The sequence below is a fragment of the Danio rerio genome, chromosome 17 (assembly GCF_049306965.1).
Source record: "Danio rerio strain Tuebingen ecotype United States chromosome 17, GRCz12tu, whole genome shotgun sequence".
Taxonomy (NCBI): domain Eukaryota; kingdom Metazoa; phylum Chordata; class Actinopteri; order Cypriniformes; family Danionidae; genus Danio; species Danio rerio.
In genome coordinates this window covers 9,545,892-9,569,534 of record NC_133192.1, presented here as the reverse complement: position 1 = coordinate 9,569,534, position 23,643 = coordinate 9,545,892, and the positions used below count along the sequence as shown (strand labels likewise).

At 36.4% G+C, this 23,643-nt stretch overlaps 1 protein-coding gene across 12 annotated transcripts in view; it reads right to left on the bottom strand.

Annotated features, from left to right (window-relative positions):
* The window catches only part of cdc42bpaa (CDC42 binding protein kinase alpha (DMPK-like) a), a 171,518-nt gene that overhangs the window by 72,178 nt on the left and 75,697 nt on the right, over nucleotides 1-23,643 (bottom strand). For 7 of the 12 annotated variants that reach the window (XM_073928165.1, XM_073928166.1, XM_073928157.1 and 4 more), the window contains exons 6-11: nucleotides 13,346-13,439; nucleotides 8,868-8,909; nucleotides 4,305-4,505; nucleotides 3,231-3,479; nucleotides 2,779-2,858; nucleotides 1,399-1,559 (exon numbers count right to left, since the gene is read on the bottom strand). In XM_073928165.1, coding sequence (XP_073784266.1) covers nucleotides 1,399-1,559; nucleotides 2,779-2,858; nucleotides 3,231-3,479; nucleotides 4,305-4,505; nucleotides 8,868-8,909; nucleotides 13,346-13,439 — 827 coding nt within the window. The remainder of the gene's footprint in view (nucleotides 1-1,398; nucleotides 1,560-2,778; nucleotides 2,859-3,230; nucleotides 3,480-4,304; nucleotides 4,506-8,867; nucleotides 8,910-13,345; nucleotides 13,440-23,643) is intronic. The other 5 variants (XM_073928167.1, XM_073928168.1, XM_073928160.1 and 2 more) reach the window with 1 other exon arrangement.

Sequence of the window (23,643 nt, the reverse complement as noted above, 5' to 3'; positions counted from 1 at the left end):
ATTCCAACAAGGTGTCCAATGAGACCCCGCTGCGGTACCGCGTCAGCTAAACTTTCCCATTCTATTTTTTTTCTTTTGTTATTAATTCCGGAGGACAAACTTGCACACAACACCGCTTTTCTCCAGTCTACCTCCGATAGGAGCACCTCCAATTCACATTCTGTTCAAAGTTTCTCTTCTTGTTTGCTTTTGCCATTGCTTGTTCGTTTGGTTTTGCCAAAGTAGAGTCATTAGCATATTCATACGGGGGAGGAGGCAGGGAGGGGTTTTGTGCTCGTGCATGTTGCGCTCAGTTTCACGTTCATTCGGATGTACAAAGTGAATATGCGTGGGATTCTGCGTACGCAGTGTTTCATACATCTGAATTTTTTACTGCTTATGCACATTTACAGCTTTGTCCGTACACAATGTTTTAGTATTATTCAACGCAAGTCTTCGTACATGAGGCCCCTGATGTTTCATGTCTTTGTGTATGTGGTACACTGGTATGTGGAGCATGTTTTTAGACAGAATAGAATAGAAGTAAAGACAAGTAACCTATATTCAAGTAAAGAGATATTTGTTAAACTAATTTCCATGACTTTTCCAAAACTTGGAAAAAGCCTGGAAAATGCCATGTCAAAATTCCATAATAGGTTTTCCATGACCGTATGAACCCTGGCCCCTATAATTAAACATTTACCCTGAGAAAAATAATCACATATCAAGGAGTATACTTTTGAGTATATATTTTAAAATGTAAAAAATAAATGCTCCTTTAAATGTGGCCAATATAAATGAACTATTAATTTAATTTACAGAACAGGTGCTTTATCATGATATACAGTTGAAGTCAGAATTATGAGCCCCCTTTGAATTTTTTTTCTTTTATAAATATTTCCCAAATGATGTTTAACAGAGCAAGGAAATTTTCACAGTATGTCTGATAATATTTTTGCTTCCGGAGAAAGTCTTATTTGTTTTATTTCGGCTAGAATAAAAGCAGTTTTTAATTTTTTAAACACCATTTTAAGGTCAAAATTATTAGCCCCTTTAAGCAATTTTTTTTCGATAGTCTACAGAACAAACCATTGTTATATAATAATTAGCCTAATTACCCTAACCTGCCTAGTTACCTATTTAAGTCTTTAAATGTCACTTTAAGCTGTATAGAAGTGTCTTGAAAAATATCTAGTCAAATATTATTTACTGTCATCATGGCAAAGATAAAATGAATCAATTATTAGAAATTAGTTATTCAAACTATTATGATTGAAATGTGTTGAAAAAAAAAAATCTCCTCTCCATTAAACAGAAATTGGGAGAAAAAATAAACAGGGGGGCTAATAATTCTGACTTAAACTGTACATCATTATCAGGATAGGAGATGACTTATATCATGATATGAGATGTAGACACCTTGTAGCTTGCGACCGAGCTCCAGTTTCTCCTGCTCCAGACGGCGAATCCTCCTCTCGTACGCCTCAGTGGCCAGACTGTCCTCCAGGCCGCGCTGAACACAAACATCCATCTGTGCTGGAGCCGCAGACTCACGCAGGCAACCCCGATCAGAGAGTGTACTGGAGGAAAAAAGAAGAGATGAAGAGTGCAGGACAAGATGTGATCAGTTTTAAATAGACAGTTCACCAAAAAATAGAAATTCTGTCATCATTTACTGACATTTCATTTGTTTCAAACATTTAGGAGTGTCCGTTAACATAAAAGAAAATATTTTGAAGGATGATGAAAACCTGTACTATTATTGACTTCCCATGTTATTTGTTTTTAACCATTGACTTTCATAGTAGAAACAGCAAATACTGTGGAAGTCAATGGTTACCGGTTTCAGCAATCTTCAAAATTTCTTCTTTTGTGTTCAGACAGGTTCGAAACAAGTAAAGGTTGAGTAAATGATGACAGGTCTTTCAGTTTTGGGTAAACTATGTTTTTAAGTCATAATTACTGTTGGAATCATGTATACAATTGCTGTGGAAGCATCTGGAGCTGAAATTCAGATATATTAATGAGTGTTCACTATTTTGTCATGTGTGGTCACCAGACCAATCACAACAGACTGGACCGTCTGACCAAGCAGAGCAACATGGGCTCTAATAAAGTGTTGTTTTTTAGGTAGGCTTAACTCTTGAACGTTTCAGACACTGTGAGAAATAAGCTGATGCTTTAATGCACATAGGGCTAGACAATTAATCAAAAATAAATCCAAATTTCTAATCTATAAACAACCCAACAATCCCAAGGTGTCCATATCCGGGACCAGGCCGTATCCTGAGCTGCTGCTGCGCTGTTGGTCATGGGGGAGTGGAGAGCATGAGACTGATTCCAGTGACTCTCCAGGGACAGACGAGTCTTCGCTGAGGCCAGCTTTCAGCCTCCACTGCTGAAGCAGGTCGCACACCAGAAGCGCCGCTCGGCGGCGCGCCGCGCAGCGCCACGCAACACCATGTATTTTACAATTCTAAACAGGTTTCTATCAGGATACACACACTGGCGCCGCATTTCATATTGATTATAACGAGCATGCGTGAGGGTTGATCTGAACCTGCATGGTCACCTCTGGTGGGTTTTACACTTGCATTTTTTATGGGTTTTCAGCTTTATTGGACAGGACAGTAGAGAGAATTGACAGGAAAGTGTGGGGAGCAGAGAGAGGGGAAGGATCGGCGTAGAACATTGAGACAGGAATCGAACTCGGGTCACTGTGAACACCGGAGTGCATGTGTCATGCACTATCCATTACGCTATTGGCACTGACTGGTGGGATTTACATTGATATCTTACCAGTTGCTGGTGTAGGTGAATCCAACAAATGGGAGATGGTGTCCTGAAAAAGCGGTGTGGGAAGGAGGTGGCATCGTCTCCTAAAACAGAGCGCAGGTCATCATTTGCTGCATCTTAGTAAAATGCTTAAGGTGATATAACCTAAAGTAAGCTTTAAAGGGATAGTTCACGCAAAAATGAACATTTGCTCTCACTCAAGTGGTTGTAAACATTTATCCATTTTTTTCTTCTGTTGAACACAAAACAATATTTAAAGATTGCTGGAAATTAGCAGCCATTGACATCCATAGTAGAAAAAAAATCAACAGATGTTTTTACAACATTCTTCAGAATTATTGTTCAACAAAGTAAATAATGAGAGAATTTTCATTTTTTGTGTGAACCATCTCTTTAAACTGAGAAATATCCGATTCATTACATTTCATTAAAAACATGAGTGCAAAGTTTTTTACCGTGTTCTTGAGGCAGTCGTCGTCCACGTCAAAGTTTGATGTGTCAGACGGGCTGCTGACTTCAGGGATGTAGGGGGCGTCACAGTTGCGGATGTTCTGCCAGTCAATGCCAGAGAAGAAGGGGTGTTGTTTGAAGTCCTCGATGCCGTTCTGCCCTAGCCTGTGCTCTCTGCAGCAGATGAGTCTGCGGATCAGATCTTTGGCATTTTCAGACACGTCCGTCATTTGAGCAGGAAACTGGAACCGTTCCTGTGGGAACACAGAGCACAAACACAAAACCACAACATTGGTAGGCTTTCATGACACTATTTGATTCTTTTAAATGTAATGTAATATAATTTAATTTAATTTAAAACAGTATGTAACTCCACAAAAGTAGTCTATACAAACAAAGCATATAAAATTAAATTAAGATTTAATTAAAATTTAATTGAAATTAAATAATAATAAATTGCAATTAAATAAATTAAATAGATGAAAATAAAAATTAATAAAATAAATTAAAAATTATAATTTAAAATAAAATTTAAGAAAAAACGAATTAAAGTAAATTAATTAAAAATAAATAAATAAAATTAATTAATATTTTAATGGACTAAAAGTATAATTACAATTAAATAAATTAACTTAAATTGAATAAAAAATTGAATTAACTAAAATAAAAAATGAATTAAAATACAAATAAAATTAAATTCATATTAAATTCAAATTAAATCATTTAAATTAAATTACAATAATGTTTTAATTAAATTTAAATAAATAGAATAAAATTAAATAAAATTAAAAAAATTTAATTAAATTGATTTATTAAAATGAGAATCAAATTAAATAAAATGAAAAATAAATAAATAAATAAAATTAAATTTTAAAAATAAATTTTAAATTAAATAAAATATGATTTTTTTTTCTTTTTGTTATAATTCATTTGTAAGTTACTTTGGATTTAAGTATCTGCTGAATTAATAAATAAGTAATGTAATTAAAGTAATATAAGTTTACGTAATACAGATAAATATGATCAAAGAATCTAAAAAAATAACATGAAAAAAGCTGATAGGACTGATATATATATACCTTGTGGTTCATAATCTTGCCATAGGTTTCCACCAGGGACTCAGCATAGAAAGGAGTTTCCCCATAGAGCATTTCATACATGCAAACACCCAGTGACCACCAGTCACATTCAGGGCCATATTTCCCTTTCCCATCCTCCATGGCCTGCAGGATCTCAGGAGAGATGTAGTCTGGCGTGCCCACAGCAACAGACGACTGCACCTGTGACCACAGAAAATCAGTTTGAGGACAAGCTAAAAGGTTTCAGAGAAGGAAAAGTTACATTTCAAACACTAAAATTCATGTATAGTGAGCTCTAACTGTATTATTTCAACTTATATTTTCAGCAGTAGGGCATATGCTCTTAATTAAAGGGAAAGTTCACCTAAAAATGAAAATGTACAAACTATTTACTCTCCCTAAGTGGTTCCAATCCTTTAAGTGTTTCTTTCTTCTGTTGAACACAAAAGAATATATTTTGAAGAAAGCTGAAAACCTCTAACAATTGGCTTCACTGGTATTTATTTTTGTATGGATGTCAATGGTTACCAGCTTTCAGCTTTACATCTATAATATCTTATTTCGTTCAACAGTAGAAAGAATCTCATGAAGGTTAAGGGTAAGTACGTCTTAATTTTTTTATAAACTTTCGAAAGACACTTTTGAGCCAAGTTTTAAGCCAATCGAAGCGTTTCCCATGATGCACTTTTTAGTAATTCTTCATGTATATATTATTTTGCTTATTCTTTTCAGATCGAAAGTTTTTTAAATGACTGTATATCAATTTCACCCTGTTGCCAATTCCTGATATGATATTAGCTTTTACCAGCAATGCTTGATGAAAGCTTAATTTTACAAAAAACTAAATAAATAAAGTTGAAACCTGTCAACAATATTTACAAGTCACAATGCACCAAAATATCTTAATTAATTAATATTTCCCAAAGATATTTACAAAATAAGAGAGTATAAAGATTTTTAAAAAATACACATTTTCATTAGAGTCTATTATTTCTTTTTTTAGTTTTTCTTTTTTAATGAATAAATGAGCAATATCACACGAGTAGTAGTGCGATATGGCTGTATAGTGACGATATACAGCCATATCATACTGATACGTGTGTGATATTGCATTTATACAACAGTTTGACGCCATAACTTTGTGTATAAAAAAGAAAATCAAACACGAGAGTCTCAAAAATCTTTTTGTACGAGGAACTACTTTTTTTCTGCCATTTATTCACATCTGCAGCTGACATCAGAACAGCAGAAACCATTACTAATTGACCAATGTCGCTTTAGAGCCAGTATTTGAATGATTCTCTAGTGTAATATAGTATAATATGGTATAAAGTAGGGATGGGTATCAACGGTATCAACGGTTATACTACTTTTACCAATCAGTACATTTTGTAGTGTTTTTTTTTATGAAAAAAAAAGTAACAAAATTGCCAACACTTTATTTATTATTGTGTTTTAAATGTAAAACCAAAACCAATAATTGTAAAACAAATAAATAAAAAAATTCCTGCAAAAGAATGTACAATGGTTTGAAGGAAACTGACTCTCAGTTTTTAATCATTAATCTTAAAAAAAAAAATCAACATGTTTGACTTTGACAGAAGTCAGGATTTTTCTTGGTTTCTTGTGCTCCCTGCAGTTGAAAAATACACTCTTTTAGTTGCAAAATGCAGTTAAATAATGAAATGTTTATGATTTTTCATTAACGTATTCACACAAATGAGTTAACAGTGTTTTGGGAGTTAACAACTTAAAAATAAGCATTTTTTAAATAATTTCTTAATAAGTATAGCTTATTATTAGGCTATATTTGTAAATACAGCTGATGTAAAAGCATTTTTGCTGTTCAAGATTTATTTAGGCTACTGCAGAAAAAAATACTGTTTTCATTGTAACGTAAAGAGAGACCTTATGTGATTGACTGCGAGCATAATGATGTGGATGATGTACCTTTCGCTAGTCAGTCGAAAACCTTTCATTTGTCTTTCTGCAGCTAATGCACTTTTAAAAGATGCTTAGCCAGATTGCTTGCTTTTCTGCTTATACAAGAAAACAACTTGTTGCTTTTGTTGCAATCGGCATTGTCGCTGTCCACTTGGGAAATACAACTCGTTTGGTTTACTCCGCAAGCTTACGAGATGTGTGAGCGTGAGTCTGTGTAGCGAGCTATGTGTGTGCACTTAGCGCGAGCCTCAACTGAGCGTGTGCACAGAAGAGAACCGTGAAGGCTTTTATACTTGACATGCTCGCCGTTGTACTATTGGGCGAAAACAAGCATTTCTCATGTGAGATAAGCAACTGTGCAGACGAAAAGCTTGGTCAGTTAAATTATGCTAATGTAAGTAATGTTTATTCAGCAATAATTCTCCAGTACGGATAGCAGAACTGTTGACGTCAGAGCTTATCGATACTTGGTCTTTTATAATTTAGCACTGATACCGATAAAGTACAGAGTTTCGGTACCCGTCCCTAGTATAAAGTGATGACAAAACAGGTGATTCTGCTGACATTAAGATTATAGGGCTGAACGGCATGAAAAGCCATCAGTCTACAGAGATTTCCCAGTATTTCTCTGTTGTAATCGGGAGATCACAATAATTAACCCCAAAAAAGCCAAAGCAAAGTAAACACAAGCAGGTAACCATGGTATAAATACAGCACTACAACATACAAAAGAGCAAGATCAACTTACAATGTCGATTTATATTGATTTGATCCGCTGTAGTTTGAAATACGAAAAGAAAAAGCTGAGTTTTTCTCCCCTAAAGACTTATTATGCTGTCTTTGTCACCATCTGGCAGTCAGCCATCACTTTTTTTGAGAAATATTTAAAATAGCCACTATCTTTATAAATAAACTGCATAGCTGCAATGTAAACAAGTACATTCTCGTCTTTAAAAAAGCCTCAGAACTACATTATGTTGTCCAACAGCTGCAATATCTGTCTAACTGTAGTGAGTCAGAGTGCTTTCACACCTGTGAATCAATTCGTTTTGAAATAAGGATTAAACTTGTTACATTGTGGCTCTTTGTTCTTGGTCGCTTTCACACGACAAAGTATTTAAACGGACCAAAATAGCTAAAACAAGTCACTTGCGAGTAAACTCTCCTCACATTGGTCAGAGTTTTATGGATTATTTTGTCCCGTTTAGCTGTCATATGTCCTTATTTTAATTTATGGCGATGAGCAATAAGACATCATAAGCGGAAAGCTGCGCTTTAATTTTAAATGGTGACGCCCACAGACATCGTCACCAGATATAAATCAGAGGTAAGACTCTCTCATACAGAGCCCTTGGCTGAACTGCAGTTCGGTCAATGTTCCTAATGGATAAACAGCTCTCAGTGATAGTTCAGCATGCTTTTACTTTCATACTTAACATGAAATGCACATTTACCGGTAGGAATGACCTCCCGCCCTACTCATAATTTTCTCTTCATATAGCCATATATGCCTCTTACATATCCATAATACACTGTGATGTAGCCGGGCTCAGATTGGTTTGCTTTCTTACTACAATAAATCCGCTTCAGAGTTTGTTTCAATTGAGCCGAGACCACCTCATTCAGGCAATCTCGGACCGATTAATTTGGAGCGGATCCGAGCACGATGGCTGGATTCACATATGCCAAATAAACCGCGCTAACTGGGCAAACGAGAAACAAAAGTCTAGGTGAAAAAGCACTCTTAGTTTAGATCTGCGTGTAACTCTATGTGAGCGGAGTAATACATAAGGGTGAAAAGGCTGTGCGAGTGCTGTTATTGCAGAATATAACAGGGTTATCAGCCAATGAGATTCACGAATCAGATAGAACTGTTGTATAAATAAATTGATGACATTTTCCACAAGTGAATTATAAACCATGTTTCAAGTGTTATAAAACATTTGAAATGTCTGTATGTATCAAGAGTTCTTATAAAACACTATTTTTATTCCATCATTAAATATAGTCTAATATCTTCCAGATAGTTGTCATGGGACTCATCATATTACTGTGTACCATTTCCAATTATGACTGCAGGAGAATTCAGGACAAGGCATGTTGAAAAGAGAAACAGAGAGGGATTCAGTGTCTGAGCTGATCAGATCATATCCTGTCAGTGAGCGAGCTTGCAAAACAAAGCAATCCCTAAAAAATGCATCTCTTTTTGGCATAACACTCATCACCATAAAATGCAAATGAACTCAAGCCATCACATTGGTTGCAGCCAGCAGGGAGGGCGTGGCCTAGAAAAACGGTCAGAGAAGTAAAAAAAAAAAAAAAAAAAGCCTCACAGAGCACAGAAGGCACCGAAAGAGAGAAAAAGAGAGACAGAGATATCACTAGAGACCACTAATGAACCGGGGGATGATTGCAGCTTCCTGGCCCAGGTTCAATGCGGCAGAGTGGGCCGGAAACCGTCTGTAATGCAGCCTGTGGCAGATGTGTGCAGCTGGAAGAATTTGTGGAAGTGAGGCAGTAAATTAGCTGCTCTCTCTGGCAGTGACACACACTTGAAAACACACGGACATGTGAAGAGAGTTAGGCACACACGTGTGAACACGCACAGACCACACTCACTCTGCTCTTGTCAGAAGTCGGGGGGAAATCCTGCCGAGCTGTCTGCGACGTGCCAGAAAACAGCAGCACAGATCAGATCCAGTCAAATACTCACCCCTGCTTCAAAGACGCTTGACTGAAATACAACTCTCTTCATAAACTGCCTATCAAACCCGGGGTGTCCTCTGGGTCTCCCATTATTTTAGATTAAAACAGTGTGCCTACAGGATACAGCTGGAGCCTGATTTCTTTTTCCAAGCACAAATGTAACACTTGGTGAAAGATCAGGTGTCAGGAGACTTAAAGGACACCTATCATGCAAAATCAACCTTTGAAAGCTGTCTATGTGTGTAGGTATAGTCATATTGGAGTGATATAAACACAACAAGTCTCTTTTTAAATTTCCTAACGTTAAAATTGGATACAAATACCAGTCATTTTGAGGCCCACCTCAACGGTTTTCCCACCTACTGATATTGACTGACGGGCCCATATCATTATATCTCAGTAATAACGCATATACATATGTCCACAGGACAGGATTTGCAAAGAAACTGTGATGAAAACTCTCTGTGATCCAACTGAACTTCAAGAAGCATTAAGTGCTACTTCTTGTATGTTTATTAATAGCATTTTATAAATGAACTCACCGGCTACTTTATTAGGTACACTTTACTAGTACCGGGTTGGACCCCCTTTTGCCTTCAGAACAGCCTTAACGCTTCGTGGCATAGATTCAACAAGGAACTGGAAAAATTCTTCAGAGATGTGAATTTACCATTCCACCACATCCCAAAGGTGCTCTATTGGATTGAGTACTGGTGACTGTGGAGGCCATTTGAGTACAGTGAACTCATTGTCATGTTCAAGAAACCAGTCTGAGATGATTTGCGGTTTATGAAATGGCGGGTTTTCCTGCTGGAAGTAGCCATCAGAAGATGGGCACACTGTGGTCATAAAGGGATGGACATGGTCAGCCACAGTACTCAGGTAGGCTGTGGCGTTGACACGATGCTCAATTGGTACTAATGGGCCCAAAGTGTGCCAAGAAAATATCCCCCACACCATTACACCATGACCAGCAGCCTGAACCGTTGTTACAAGGCAGGATTGATCCATGCTTTCCTGCTGTTGATGCCAAATTCTGACTCTAGCATTAAAATGTTGCAGCAGAAATCGAGACTCATCAGACCAGGCAATATTTTTTAATCTTCTATTCTCCAGTTTTTGTGAGCCTGAGTGAATTGTAGCCTCAGTTTCCTGTTCTTAGCTGACAGGAGTGGCACCCGGTGTGGTCTTCTGCTGCTGTAGCCCATCCGCCTCAAGGTTGGACTTGTTGTGTGTTCAGAGATGCTCTTCTGCAGACCTTGGTTGTAACGAGTGGTTATTTGAGTTACTGTTGCCTTACTATCAGCTGGAACCAGTCTGGCCATTCTCATCTGACCTCTGGCATCAACAAGGCATTTGCACACACAAAACTGCTGCTCACTGGATATTTTCTCTTTTTTAAACCATTGTCTGTAAACCCTAGAGATGTTTGTGCGTGAAAATCCCAGTAGATCAGCAGTTTCTGAAATTCTCAGACCAGTTTGTTTGACACCAACAACCATGCTACGTTCAAAGTCACTTTAATCACCTTTCTTCCCCATTCTGATGCTCGGTTTGAACTGCAGCAGATCATCTTGACCATGTCTACATGACTAAATGCATTGAGTTCTTGCCATGTGATTAAAAATTTGCGTTAAGAAGCAGTTGGACAGGTGTACCTAATAAAGTGGCCGGTGAGTGTTTACTTTTTAAGCAACACAATCCATAACTCCAGTTGCAAAGTATAAATATGCACACACAAAGTGCTATGGCAAACAAAAAGATGCAAGTGTTTGACATAGCGCCATGTATGTGCATTAGTTACATGTGAAATAAAAATATAATTATTTGTGCAATACATGCCAAAAAAAACATTTATTACAAAAATGATAATGTGTTATCAACCACTAGCGAGTAATTTGCAATAGGTATTTATACATATCTGTTAATATTAGTTGTTGTAGAATCTAAATAGTTATCAAATATTTGGTATTTTCCAAGGTATCATATCAAAGTTGAAAATTCCAGCTTTGTGACGCTACTAGTGCAGATGTTTGGCTTTGCCAAGATATGCATCAATACTCCAGTCTATAATAAAAATCTTTCTATTAATCCGATACTGCTGCTCAAAAACAATTTTATTTTGATTAATTCTGAAAACAGTTTCGCTGCTTCATTTTAGAAACTGATCTTATATTCAGTGTTTTTATGAAAAGAACAACATTTGTTTAAAATGATAAACTTTTGTAAACTTTTTAATATCTTAACCCTCACATGTGATTACATTTAAGGCATCTTTCTGATTAAAATGATCCATTTCTTTAGATAAAAGGGACAATTTTAAATAAATCAATTGCTAACTTGCTGCCAAACTTTTAAATAGCAGTAAACCAGAGCCAAAGATTGTTTGGACAGGAAGCAAACTAAAATATGGGAACAACCAGAACTGAAACTGAGCTTAAAAAAGATTTGTACACTTACATCACACTTAAGAAATCTTTAATGAATGTCACTGCATACTATAGTCTAAATGCTTTTCCATCATCAGTTTTATCCATGGTAACTTAAAAAAATAAATGAAAATAAAACAAATAAAGAACAAATATTACTTCAATAACTGATCTCTTCAGCTGCCTTGGAAGCAAAACATATTTTAAAACAGTGACCAAAAATGATTTACGTTCACAAATATGGCTGATGTTTTTGATTTTGAATGAACAACTTTCAAGCCAAGTTGCAAGATTTGTCATTACAGCATTGCGAGGACACCCAGTTAACACTAAACTGCACTAAAACTCATTATGAGCTCTATATAATAATCTAGATGACTGTGCATACGTTTTATTAAATACAAACATTTACAGTGCATCCGGAAATATTCATGCTTCACTTTTTACACATCTTTTGATGTTACAGCCTTATTCCAAAATGGATTAAATTCATTTATTTCCTCAAAATTCTAAACACAATACCAAATAATGACAATTTGAAAAAAAGAGTTTTTGACTCTCTTGCTCAATACTTTGTTGATGCACCTTTGGTAGCAAGTACAGCCTCAAGTTTTTTTGAATATGATGCCACAAGGTTGGCACACCTGTCTTTGGGAATTTTTGCCCATTCCTCTTTGCTGTCCCTCTCAAGCTCTATCAGGTTGGATGAGAAGCGACGGTGTTCAGCCATTTTCAGATCTCTCCAGAGATGTTCAATAGGATTTAGGTTTGGGCTTTGGCTGGGCCACTCAAGGTCATTCACCGAGTTGTTGTGAAGCCACTACATTGATATTTTGCTGGTGTGCTTTGGGTCATTGTCCTGCTGGAAGATGAGCCGTCGCCCCAGTCTGAGGTCAAGAGCACTGTGAAGCAGGTTTTCATTCAGGATGTCTCTGTACATTGCTGCATTCATCTTTCCCTCTATCCTGACTAGTCCTCCAGTTCATGCTGCTAAAAACCTACCCACAGCATGATGCTGCCACCACCATGCTTCACTGTAGGGATGGTATTAGCCTGGTGATGAGCGGTGCCTGGTTTTCTCCAATAGGAACGCCTGGCATTCACTCCATTGAGTTCAATTTTAGTCTCATCAGACCAGAGGATTTAGTTTCTTATGGTCTGAGAGTCCTTGAGATGCCTTTTGGCTAATTCCAGGCGAGGAGTGGCTTCCGTCTGGCCACTCTAACGTACAGGCCTGATTGGTGGATTGCTGCACAGATGGTTGCCCTTCTGTAAGGTTCTCCACCCTTTACAGAAGAACGGCGGAGCTTAGGGAGGTGATCAATAACCCGATGGTGGCTCTGACTAGAGCCCTCCTCCCCCGATCACTCAGCTTAGATAGCCGGCCAGCTCTAGGAAGAGTCCTGGTGGTTCCAAACATCTTCCACTTACAGATGATGGAGGCCACTTTGCTCATCGGAACTTTCAGAGCAGCAGAAATTTTTTCTGTAATTTTCCCCATCCTTGTGCCTGGAGACAATCCTGTCTCTGAGGTCTATAGACAATTCCTTTGTCTTCATAATTGGTTTGTATTTTGACATGCACTGTCAACCCTGGGACCTTATAAAGACAGGTGTTTGCCTTTTCAAATCATGTCCAATCAACTGAATTGACCAAAGGTGAACTCCAATTAAGCTGCTGAAACATCTCAAGAATGATCAGAGGAAACAGAATGTACCTGAGGTCAAATTGGAGCTTCACGGCAAAGGCTGTGAATACTGATGTACATGTGATTATTCAGGTTTATTTTTAACAAATTTGCAACAATTTCAATACATCGTTTTGTGTGTACCATCTTAAGGAAATAAATAAATTTAATCCATTTTGAAATAAGGCTGTAACATAAAAAATGTGGAAAAATATATGAATACTTTCCAGATGCACTTTATGTATGCAAAATCGCTTATATTTAAAAATACTAACCGTTCCATCCTCCGTGAGTTTCAGACAGGAGCCGAAATCTGCGAGTCGAATATGTCCGTTCACATCTATGAGGATGTTATCTGGCTTAATGTCTCTGTCAGAGAGAAAACAGAAAGAAAACATTGTTACAAAAACAATTAAAGATGTCACGTTACATGATGGTATGGAAGAAGTTGCTAAAAGGCAGGTTTAAAGCTACCAAGATTATGAATCCGAAATCCAGAGAACACATATAGTACAATGCAGACTTTCATGATAACAACGAAATGAACACGAGAGGAATGAGAGAACTGAGAAAACAGCAGTTAAGAAAGCTCTCCAACAGACACATGCAGGGGGGGGGGCTTTGGGTGCTTGCGCACATGCCCTTTAGTGCATAAATAATGTAAATCCAGCAAGCTAGTATGCATAGGATATGAAGAGTTGGAGAGAAAGCCAAAAATTGTGAATTAGAAAGAACAATATGGAATCTTTCCCAGAAAACTACTTCCAAAAAAATTCAAGCACTCTCAAGGAGCATGTTGTCCAAATTTTCAAGGATTTCAAGCACCCGTGGGAAACCTGATACGTTCATCCCCCACCTTCCAAAGCTTTGAATATTCAATGTTAATTACTAGCAAGAGTCGAAGCTCAAAAATAAATGGTGCTCAGACCAGCCCTACAAACCAGTTCTTTCTTTGCTTCCGCCTCTAGTATACTGGGCCCTTTACTGCTTTATTTTACAATCCTAGAGCCACCTTAAGTACAGTGCGCACTTAAGACAGCTTCCTAATGAGACAGAGCAGTAATTCACAACGGGTTACACAGCAGAGTCTTGTGTTCGCTCTGTAAATCACCTTTACTCCTGAGGGAGCCACATAGGAAACAGCTCTGAGACACAGAACGTCTCAATCCACTCCACTTTTCCCGTCTCTTATGAGAGGAAGTCCAAACAAACAGAGGTCAGAGAAGTGAACCTGTCAGGATTAGTCTTAATGGGGTACGAGAGGTGTTCTCTGCCCTGTCTCTGACCTGCCCGCGGGCCACTAGAAGCACAAACAAACAGGTTTCAAAGTGTGGCGGGTTCACGTCTCCATTACAGCTTATCTAAACCTGTGTGTCGGAGAACACGCTCCAGGCCAGAGCGAGACACACACTGTTCTTATTTTTCCTCCACGCTCTCGCTCTTGTTCGCTCCTCGTAAATATGATCCTGGAGGTTGACGTGGAGCAGTAATAAAGACGGATTGAATGCTTGCATGTGCCTTGTATAGACATGAGTTACGACAGCGCTCGTGAGGTGGCTTTTTCTTCAATATCTCACCCAAACAGCTCTCTGAGACCTATAGATATATTCTATTACCTGCCAGCTTTTTAAATTGCTTTACAATGGATTTTTTTCTTCTTCGATTTATAATAGAAACACAACTGCACTAAGAGCTGAATGGAAACTGATATGGAGATATGGGGGACATTTAAGAATAAAGAGGTCAAATTCAGTTTTTTTTTTTCATGTTTCTTTTTTGTTCCTTAAGTTTAAAGGTGCAGTATGTAAGTTTGACATCCAATGGTTGAATTAGGTATTGCATTCCTGGATCAAAACAAATGCAAGTGCAGGTTCACAGATTGGGGACCAACAAGCAAATCTGACAACCGAGGATAAAGGCTGATTTAAGGCTGATTTAAATCGTGCTCTATATAAAAGCAAGGGCACTCGATAGAAGGAATATTCTCCATATTAAAGGAGTGTTTGTTCTGACCAACTCCTCAAATTGATATGTTAGAAACGACTTCTATTTTTTGCAGCTGAACAACAGAAAACACAATGATCACCTCAGGTACACCTCATGTCCTTTATTCGGTGTTAAATGCTAATAATGTGAGTTTAAATGACATTTTACAGGACATATATTGCCATACTACTGAAAGCAGCAGCAGATAGTTCACCTCAGATCTTAAAAATAAAATAAACTGTTTATAAACAGAGCTGTGATTCAAAACCAACACATATCAGTGATTTAGCATCTACATGTCATCATGTTAAAGAGTGGTAATATGTATTAATTAGATTATAAACCTTACAGTTTTGTGAGTAAGAGCATATTCTGTGTTTCTGAATGGCTGGATTTAAATTTCTGTTGTGTTTCCTTTGTTGCAAACAGCCAAATTGCGTATCACTACAAATCTCGTCACGTAGTATGTTGTTAAAACACGGGGTTACAATGTAACCTGCTCACCTAATGTTTACGTTCATAATATTTATATTATTTGATAATTAATAACCTCATGTAGAACTCTGAATCTGCGTCCCATTTTAAAGTCTACTACTGGTCGGAGCCAGTAGCCTAGTCATACTGTGCGCTGACATATAGCACCAACGTGCCCATGACGACCCAAGTTCGATTCCCGGCTCGAGGTCCTTTGCTGATCCTTCCCCTCTCTCTGCTCCCATTGCTTTCCTGTCTGAATTCTCTACTGACCTGTCATAATAAAGGTGAAAAACCCCTTTAAAAAAAAAAAATAAAATAATTACAAAGTCTGCTACTGTTCACGGGAGGTCGCATTTCGGTCACGGCGCATACTTTGAGAAACTTCATGAATGATTGAATGAAATACGCGTTTTTCCAGCAACCTGTGGTGCTGAAATATAATTGGCTAAAGTGGCAGTAGGCGGGTTTAAAGAACCAAAACAATGACAGCGCTTCGGCACGTAACTCACTTTTTCAAAGCAGAATATCTGACTTTAGCATTGTTTTTTAGATAAATAAGAATGTTTACTTGGCATGTTTCTTAAATATCTGCAAACATATTATGGTATTTATATGCTTTAGAAGAGTCAAAAATGTACATACAGCACCTTTAATAAGTCTGGATATTAACTGAAATATACACCAAACAGTGAATGTGAAACATGAAAGCACATGGTTCCAGGTTAAGACAACAGAAATACTACTTAACTTGGATATTTAAATTTAAACGGGATGTTTTATGGACAGTCTCTAATAAAATGTTATGATATACAAATGTCATACACCACCTTTCATATGAATGAGAGTCCGTAATTAATTCCTTTTCCTTCAATTATGCTGTACCACATGTCTTTGGACTGTGGGGAAAACCGGAGCACCCGGAGGAAACCCACGCCAACACTGGGAGAACATGCAAACTCTACACAGAAACACCAACTAAGTCAGTCGGGACTCGAACCAGCGACCTTCTTGCTGCAAGACGACAGTGCTAACCACTGAGCCACCAATAACAACCTCAAATTGTCTCATTGCTGAAGTTTACTTTCTATAAAAGTAGTGTGAACCCAGGTCACGAACTATGGCGTATTTCAAATCAAAAAGCAACATTTTCCATGAAACGTCCCCTTCAAAACACTCCTGCTGTGGCTCCATTTGAGAGCCGAGGAATGAAAACAAAGAGTACTTTCGCGGTCTACTACAATTTATAGTCATAACTGGGGACTCTTCCAAAAAGCACGGGAAGCCTGGTGGACGGCCATGGAGACTTCCTCACTCCTCTGCGCACACTAAAAGAGCCTGTACAAGCTGTATGAGTCGGTTCGCTGATTTTATGGTTAATACAGCAGTGGAAACTTAACATTAGTCCCACATGAGAAGAACCTGTGTGGATTTGGCCCTGGTGTGGGTACGGCCACGCCACTGGTTTGGTTTGCCTCATTAGAGGTCATGTTTATTTGCTCCGTCGTCTCTCCGGCTGCTTTCTCTCCATGTTTACACAGAAGCAAAGCTACTGTGAAGAAGAGAACAGGAGGAAGCATTCACATGCAAAACCACACCAACTGATTAACAAGACTCATCTGGTGATCCAGTTCAGCGTCTGTTCTGGGATCAGAGAGAAAACTCTGACCACACTCGCAAAATACAGCTTCAGTTTGGGCAATTAAACAACATTACAACAAATGAAACACATGCGCGCGCATATACAAATAAGAGATGATATTATAAAACCGATCTTCAAAAACTTGTTTCTTTAAAAACACAAAAGAAAAACAAAACAACAACATTATTTGTGCTTAACTTGGTAATAATTCACATACTCTTTACTTTAACGGGCAAGTTGCACTTTCTATTGTTGTTATTATTACTATTATTATAATAATAATAATTATTATTATTATAATTATTATTTCACAACTCCTTATATTGCTGTATTTTTGTTATCACATGTATTTTTTTATGCAGTTGAAGTCAGAATTGTTAGTCCCTCTTTTTTTTTTTTTTTTTTTTTATATTTACCAAATTATGTTTAACAAAGCAAGGACATTTTCACTGTATGTCTAACAATATTTTTTCTTCTGGAGAAAGATTTATTAGTTTTATTTCAGTTAGAATAAAAGCCATTTTAATTTTTTAAATAAACATTTTAAGAACAAAATTATTAGCTCCTTTAGGCTATATGTTTTTTCAATAGTCTACAGAACAAACCATCATTACAATAACTTGCCTAATTACCCTAACCTGCCTAGTTAACCCAACTAACCTAGTTAAGCCTTTAAATGTCACTTTAAGCTGTATACAAATGTTTTGAAAAATATCTAGTCAAATATTATTCACTGTCATCATGGCAAAGATAAATTAAATCAGTTAGAAATGAGTTACTAAAACTATTAAGATTAGAAATGTGTTGAAGAAATCTCTCCGTTAAACAGAAATTGGGGTGGGGGGGAAACAGCGGGGCGAATAATTTAGGGGGGCTAATAATTCTAACTTCATATATATATATATATATATATATATATATATATATATATATATATATATATATACATATATATATATATATATATATATATATATATATATATATATATATATATATATATATATATATATATATAAAGTTAATAGCTAATTCTTAGCCAAATATTTTAAATAATGTGTCAAAAATAACATCTGTAAATCTAAAATTTAAATATTTAAAAAATGTTAAAATATTTAGCAGTAAAATATAGTAGTCTGGAAAATATGCAGGTATTTTAATGCAAAACAGGTGGCTGACTTTGTGCAAGTGACCGCAAACTGCAAAACATCACTTAACTTTTTTCATCGTGTTGTATCCATGTAAATTTCTGTTTCCAAAACGTAATAAAGAGACGTTTTCTTTTAGGGTGCTTTCACACCTGTGAATCGATTCAGTTGTTCCGAAACAGGGATTAAAATTGTTACATTGTTGCTCTTTGCGCAGTTCGCTTTAACGCAAAGTTTCTAAATGGACCAAAAGAACTAAAACAAGTCACGTGTGAGTAAACTCTCCTCACATTGGTCAGTTTCACGGTTTATTTTGAGTCCCGCTCAGCTGTCAGGGGAGGTGGTGGTTTGGTGGTGTTTGACAGGGTGTGCGCGACGTGTCTGAAGAGCGAGGAGGGATGCGGTGAGAAGGGTGCACGACGTATTTGAGTACCAGGAGGGAGACGCGCGATTACCAGGTGATTATCACTCGTTGGCGGGCATCCGGGAGACTCCCGAAACTTTCATGAGACTTGGGATGTCTGGTATGACCTCCCGCCTTACTCATAATTCTCTCTTCATATAGCCGTATGCCTATAACATATCCATAAAACGCTGTGATATAGCAGGGCTGGGATCGTATCGCTTTCTTACTACATTGATCCGCTCCAGAGTTTGTTTCAATCGAGCCGAGACCACCTCATTCAAGCAATCTCGGAGCGATTGTTTTGGCGCAGATCGGAGCGTGATTGCTGGATTCACATATGCTAAATAAACCGCGTTAACTGGGCAAATGAGACTGGTTCCGAAACAAAATTCTAGGTGTGAAAGCACCCTTAGCCTCATAATTTGATGTTGCTGTCTCTTTGCTGTACAAGTTTTTACCAGGTTACAGAAAAAAAAACATGCTCAAAACATCCAATCAGATAAGAGGAACCGAAAAGCAAATTGATGTTTACAACTTCAGGCTTAAAAGCACAAACTGTTTCTTGATTATAAGACTATATTTGAACCCAATTGACAAATAGTCACACGCTAATAAAAATCCGATCGGGCCAGTAACATCTAGTCTCTCATGCTAGCAGTCATGCGGGCAGTTCCTATTGTTGAGCCCTGAAATATATTTGAGAAAATGTTTGTTTATAAATAAAATATTTATATCTAATACAAATTATTTATAAATATATATATATACAGTTTTGTTTGGTATTTTATAAATATTTTTTATTATATATATATATATATATATATATATATATATATATATATATATTTATATGTGTGTGTGTGTGTGTACACAATATTTATACACAGTGTGTGCACATACATTATTTTGGATGACAATTAATTGTTTGACAGAATTATTATTTATTATTTTTATGCTTGATTTCATTTCAAGTATTAATAAGTAACTAAACTTAACATTTCTTTTTCAAATAAAATAAAATGAACATACAATTTTTGAAAAGATTTATTTAATTTGTTTATTTATTTTTTTGCAAATGTAATTAATCAAAGACCCAAAGCACATTATTAAGATGAGCTGAGGGTAAACAATAGAGGATTTAATAAAATTATATCCCTCATCTGCCGTTTACATTAAACTAAAAATGAAACTAGCATTTAACCAACTGAAACAAATAAAAGGGAAAGGTTTAAATAAAAAAAAAAAATTATATATATATATATATATATATATATATATATATATATATATATATATATATATATATATATAATAATAGTCACTATACACTTCCCAAAGCACCTAATATCAATTAATATTTTATAATACAACAAACTCTTTACATTCAATCAAAATCGATTGCTATACTGTACACTGTAAAAAATGCTGAGTTCCACAATCGTTTTGTGTAGGGACAACATGATGGGATTAAGTTAACTTATTAGTTTTTAATAATTTAAGTGGATTGAACATAAAACAATTAAGTTGTCCAATAAAACTAAACTATTGTGTAGTTTCAGCTCAATTTAAATAAGTAGTTTGAACAAACAGCAAACATCATTTCATCAGTGTAAGTTGGCTTGTGAAAAGGGAGTCTAGATGATCTTAGCATGCGAATGGTGATGCAATGGTTCATGTCCTCAGGGTTTCTTTAACACACACAGACACACACACACAGACACACACAAACACACAAACACACAGACACACACACACACACGCACACGCACACACACACACACACACACACACACACACACACACACACACACACGAGGGCAGCAGCTGGTCAGTGGATGGGCAGGTGGTGGAAGACTATGAGTGTGGGTGATAGAGACAGTGCAGGATCAGTGAGCACTGAGAAACAGAACTGCTGTGTTAAAAATAACTTCTCTTTCTCTCTCCACCAGCCCAAAAACTGCAGAACATTCCAGCAAGCTTACTAAACACTTTCTGGAGAACATGACTGATTGGTTCATTATGGCACTCCACAGCCAAATCGTTTTTTATGATTCATGAACTCTGTCATTTATAAATAATGATGATTTAATGGTTGATTCAGAACATGGTCATGTAATAAATAGGATAAATGTACAGTCAGGCAGTAATTATTGTTGAACGGTCATAATAGCTGAGATTATTTTGCTTTAATTAATAGCATGCACTACACTCAAACCAGTCTGGCCGTTCTCCTCTGACCTCTTATTTTTGGACCATTCTCTGTAAACCATAGAGATGTTTGTGTGTGAAAATCACAGTAAATCAGCAGATTCTGAAATACTTAGACCAGTCTGTCTGGCACCAACAACCATGCCACTTAAATCACATTTATTCCCCATTCTGAAGCTCGGTTTGAACTGCAGCAGATCGTTTTGACTATGTCTACATGCCTAAATGCATTAAGGTGCTGCAATGTAATTGATTAAATAGAAATTTGCATCAACAGGCAGTTGAACAGGTACCTAATAAAGTGGCCGGTGAGTGTAGAATGTAGTTGGAATATAAATAAAATGTAGTTAGGTTTACAGTACATTTATTATACACAGTAGTTTACTATAAAGGAATTTACACTTACAACTGCTGTTTTTAAAGTAAGTTACTGTAAACACTTTCGCAGTCTGTTTTATTTGAAGAGATAAATTCATATTTCATCATATTTCAAAGTTTAGTTGATGTGTAATGTAGCTGTGTGAACATAAGCAACATCTCTAAATGGAGTACGCTCAAAGTTTAAGGCAAGGAAGAAGTTGGCTTTTAAAGAGTTAGCTCAGCAAAGCATACAGTCAATGAAGTTTGGGGACTACAAAAATACATCTGGGCTATTGAGATTAAAACGCTTCTGGTTACATGCATTCAACATGCGCACACACCCTGCGCAGCGAAGGGGCGGGGCCAGAGATAAGGCTAAAAATGCTAAAGCTAAAATGCCAACCAAATGCTGCTATTTCCACAGAGCTTCTTCTGTTTCTGTATTTGGGCTTTCAAAGGACACGAAACAAAGAGAGAAGTGCTTAAAATTTAATTTTAGTTACGTTTAGGAGAATTATAAAAAATATATAGCTAGCATTTGACAAAGGAAAGCTTTCAGAAACTCTCGCAGTTCAGTGGTGGATTCAGCTAAAAACTCCTTAAAGAAAGAGCAGCTCCAACAATAATAGACGAAACTGTGGATTTTGAGCCACAATCTGTAAATATTTTTATTTGTTAAAATTGATCTATTACATGCGTAGTTTCTAGCGTGTTGAAGTATGTTGTAGCAAGAATGTAAACGCCGGAAAATGCTGCTTGGCATGTTAACAATTTAGCTACAAATTAATATTTATCCATCAAACCCTAAACACATTGTAACCCTATAATTTACGTTGAACTTCTGGCAACCACAGCTGCCAGTATTTTACCGCATATTTCACCTTTTTTTTTTTTTTTTTTTTAACAGTTCATTATTTCCAAAGTAATGTTTAATAGATCAAGGACATTTTCCCAGTATTTCTTATAATAAGTTTGTTTGGGTTTTTTTTAGAGAAAGTTTTATTTCATTTAATTTGGCTGAAATAAAAGCAATTTTGTAATTTATTAAATGATTAGGTCAATATTATTAGCCTGCTTTAGAAATATAGGTTTTTAATTGGCTACAGAGCAAACCACTATTAACCAATGACTTGACTAATTTTCCTATTAGTTAAGACTTTAGATTGATGTTAAAGCTGAATACTAGTATCTTGCAAAATAGCAAGTAAAATATATGTTTTGTCATCATGGCAAAGACATAAGAGCTATACAGTAGTTATTAAAACTATTATGTATTAAAATATGCCAATTAAAATATTCCCTGTGTTAAACATCACTTATGAAAACTTATATTTTTCATATCGCTCTTGAAAAATTTATTGAAAGTTGAAATAACATTTTACAGGAGGGATAAAAATACTGCCATGAACTTCATAATTAATAATGTTCCATCTTTCTGGGTCTGGCTGGAGTGGCACATCTGGCGCTCGGTTTTCCAAATTTGGCAACAGTAGGAGACCCATTAAAGGCCACAAAGGAGAGACTATAAACTCAGTAAACAGGTAAAGGCTCTTGTTTTATTGACAGATCACATAGGAGCAGCCTGGGTTCTCACACAGCCAGAACAGGCTAGAGAGAAGTGAATACAGAAGACTGTCAAATACAGCTCATGGGTTGTGGGATGAGCACCAGTGGCAGATATGGCTGGACCATGAAGATCTGCAGAAGAGGTTCCTGCAAAAGGGCAGCAGGTCTGTTCAGATTGGCTCAATAAGAACAACAAAACAAAATCTATTCAAGAAGAATTAATGCAGCAACTTATTTTATCAGATCATAATAGCGATTACCCAGGACAAATTCTAGCAAAATTACACAAGGTAAAAGAAAATATGACAAAAAAAAAAAAAAAACTCAATATTGCATTGTTCATTGCTTTGAAACTGACATTAATGAGTTTCAAGCTTACTGAATCTAAAATTTAATGCACAATTAATGTGTTTCTGTGTTTTATAGATGGTTGGGATTAACCTTTGTAAGTTAAAAACACTAGGCTACAATTAATTAATTTGTTATGAATTAATTGATATTTAACAATAACCACCCCCATCCTCGCCTACGACGATGATGCCATCGTCCATCGCGATGTTTCACATTAGACATCGTATAAACATACTGTATATACTTTTGCCACTGGACATTTTATGGTGCACTGTGAATAAAATTCAACTCTCTTTTTACATCTTCGGGTCAATCCATCATAATTTTTTTGTGAACATGGGCATAACGTCCTGCAGTAGATTCATGAGGATCTATTGCATCACAACGTTCTATATAGTATGAATGCGAGTAATATGTATGGAACTTGGACCT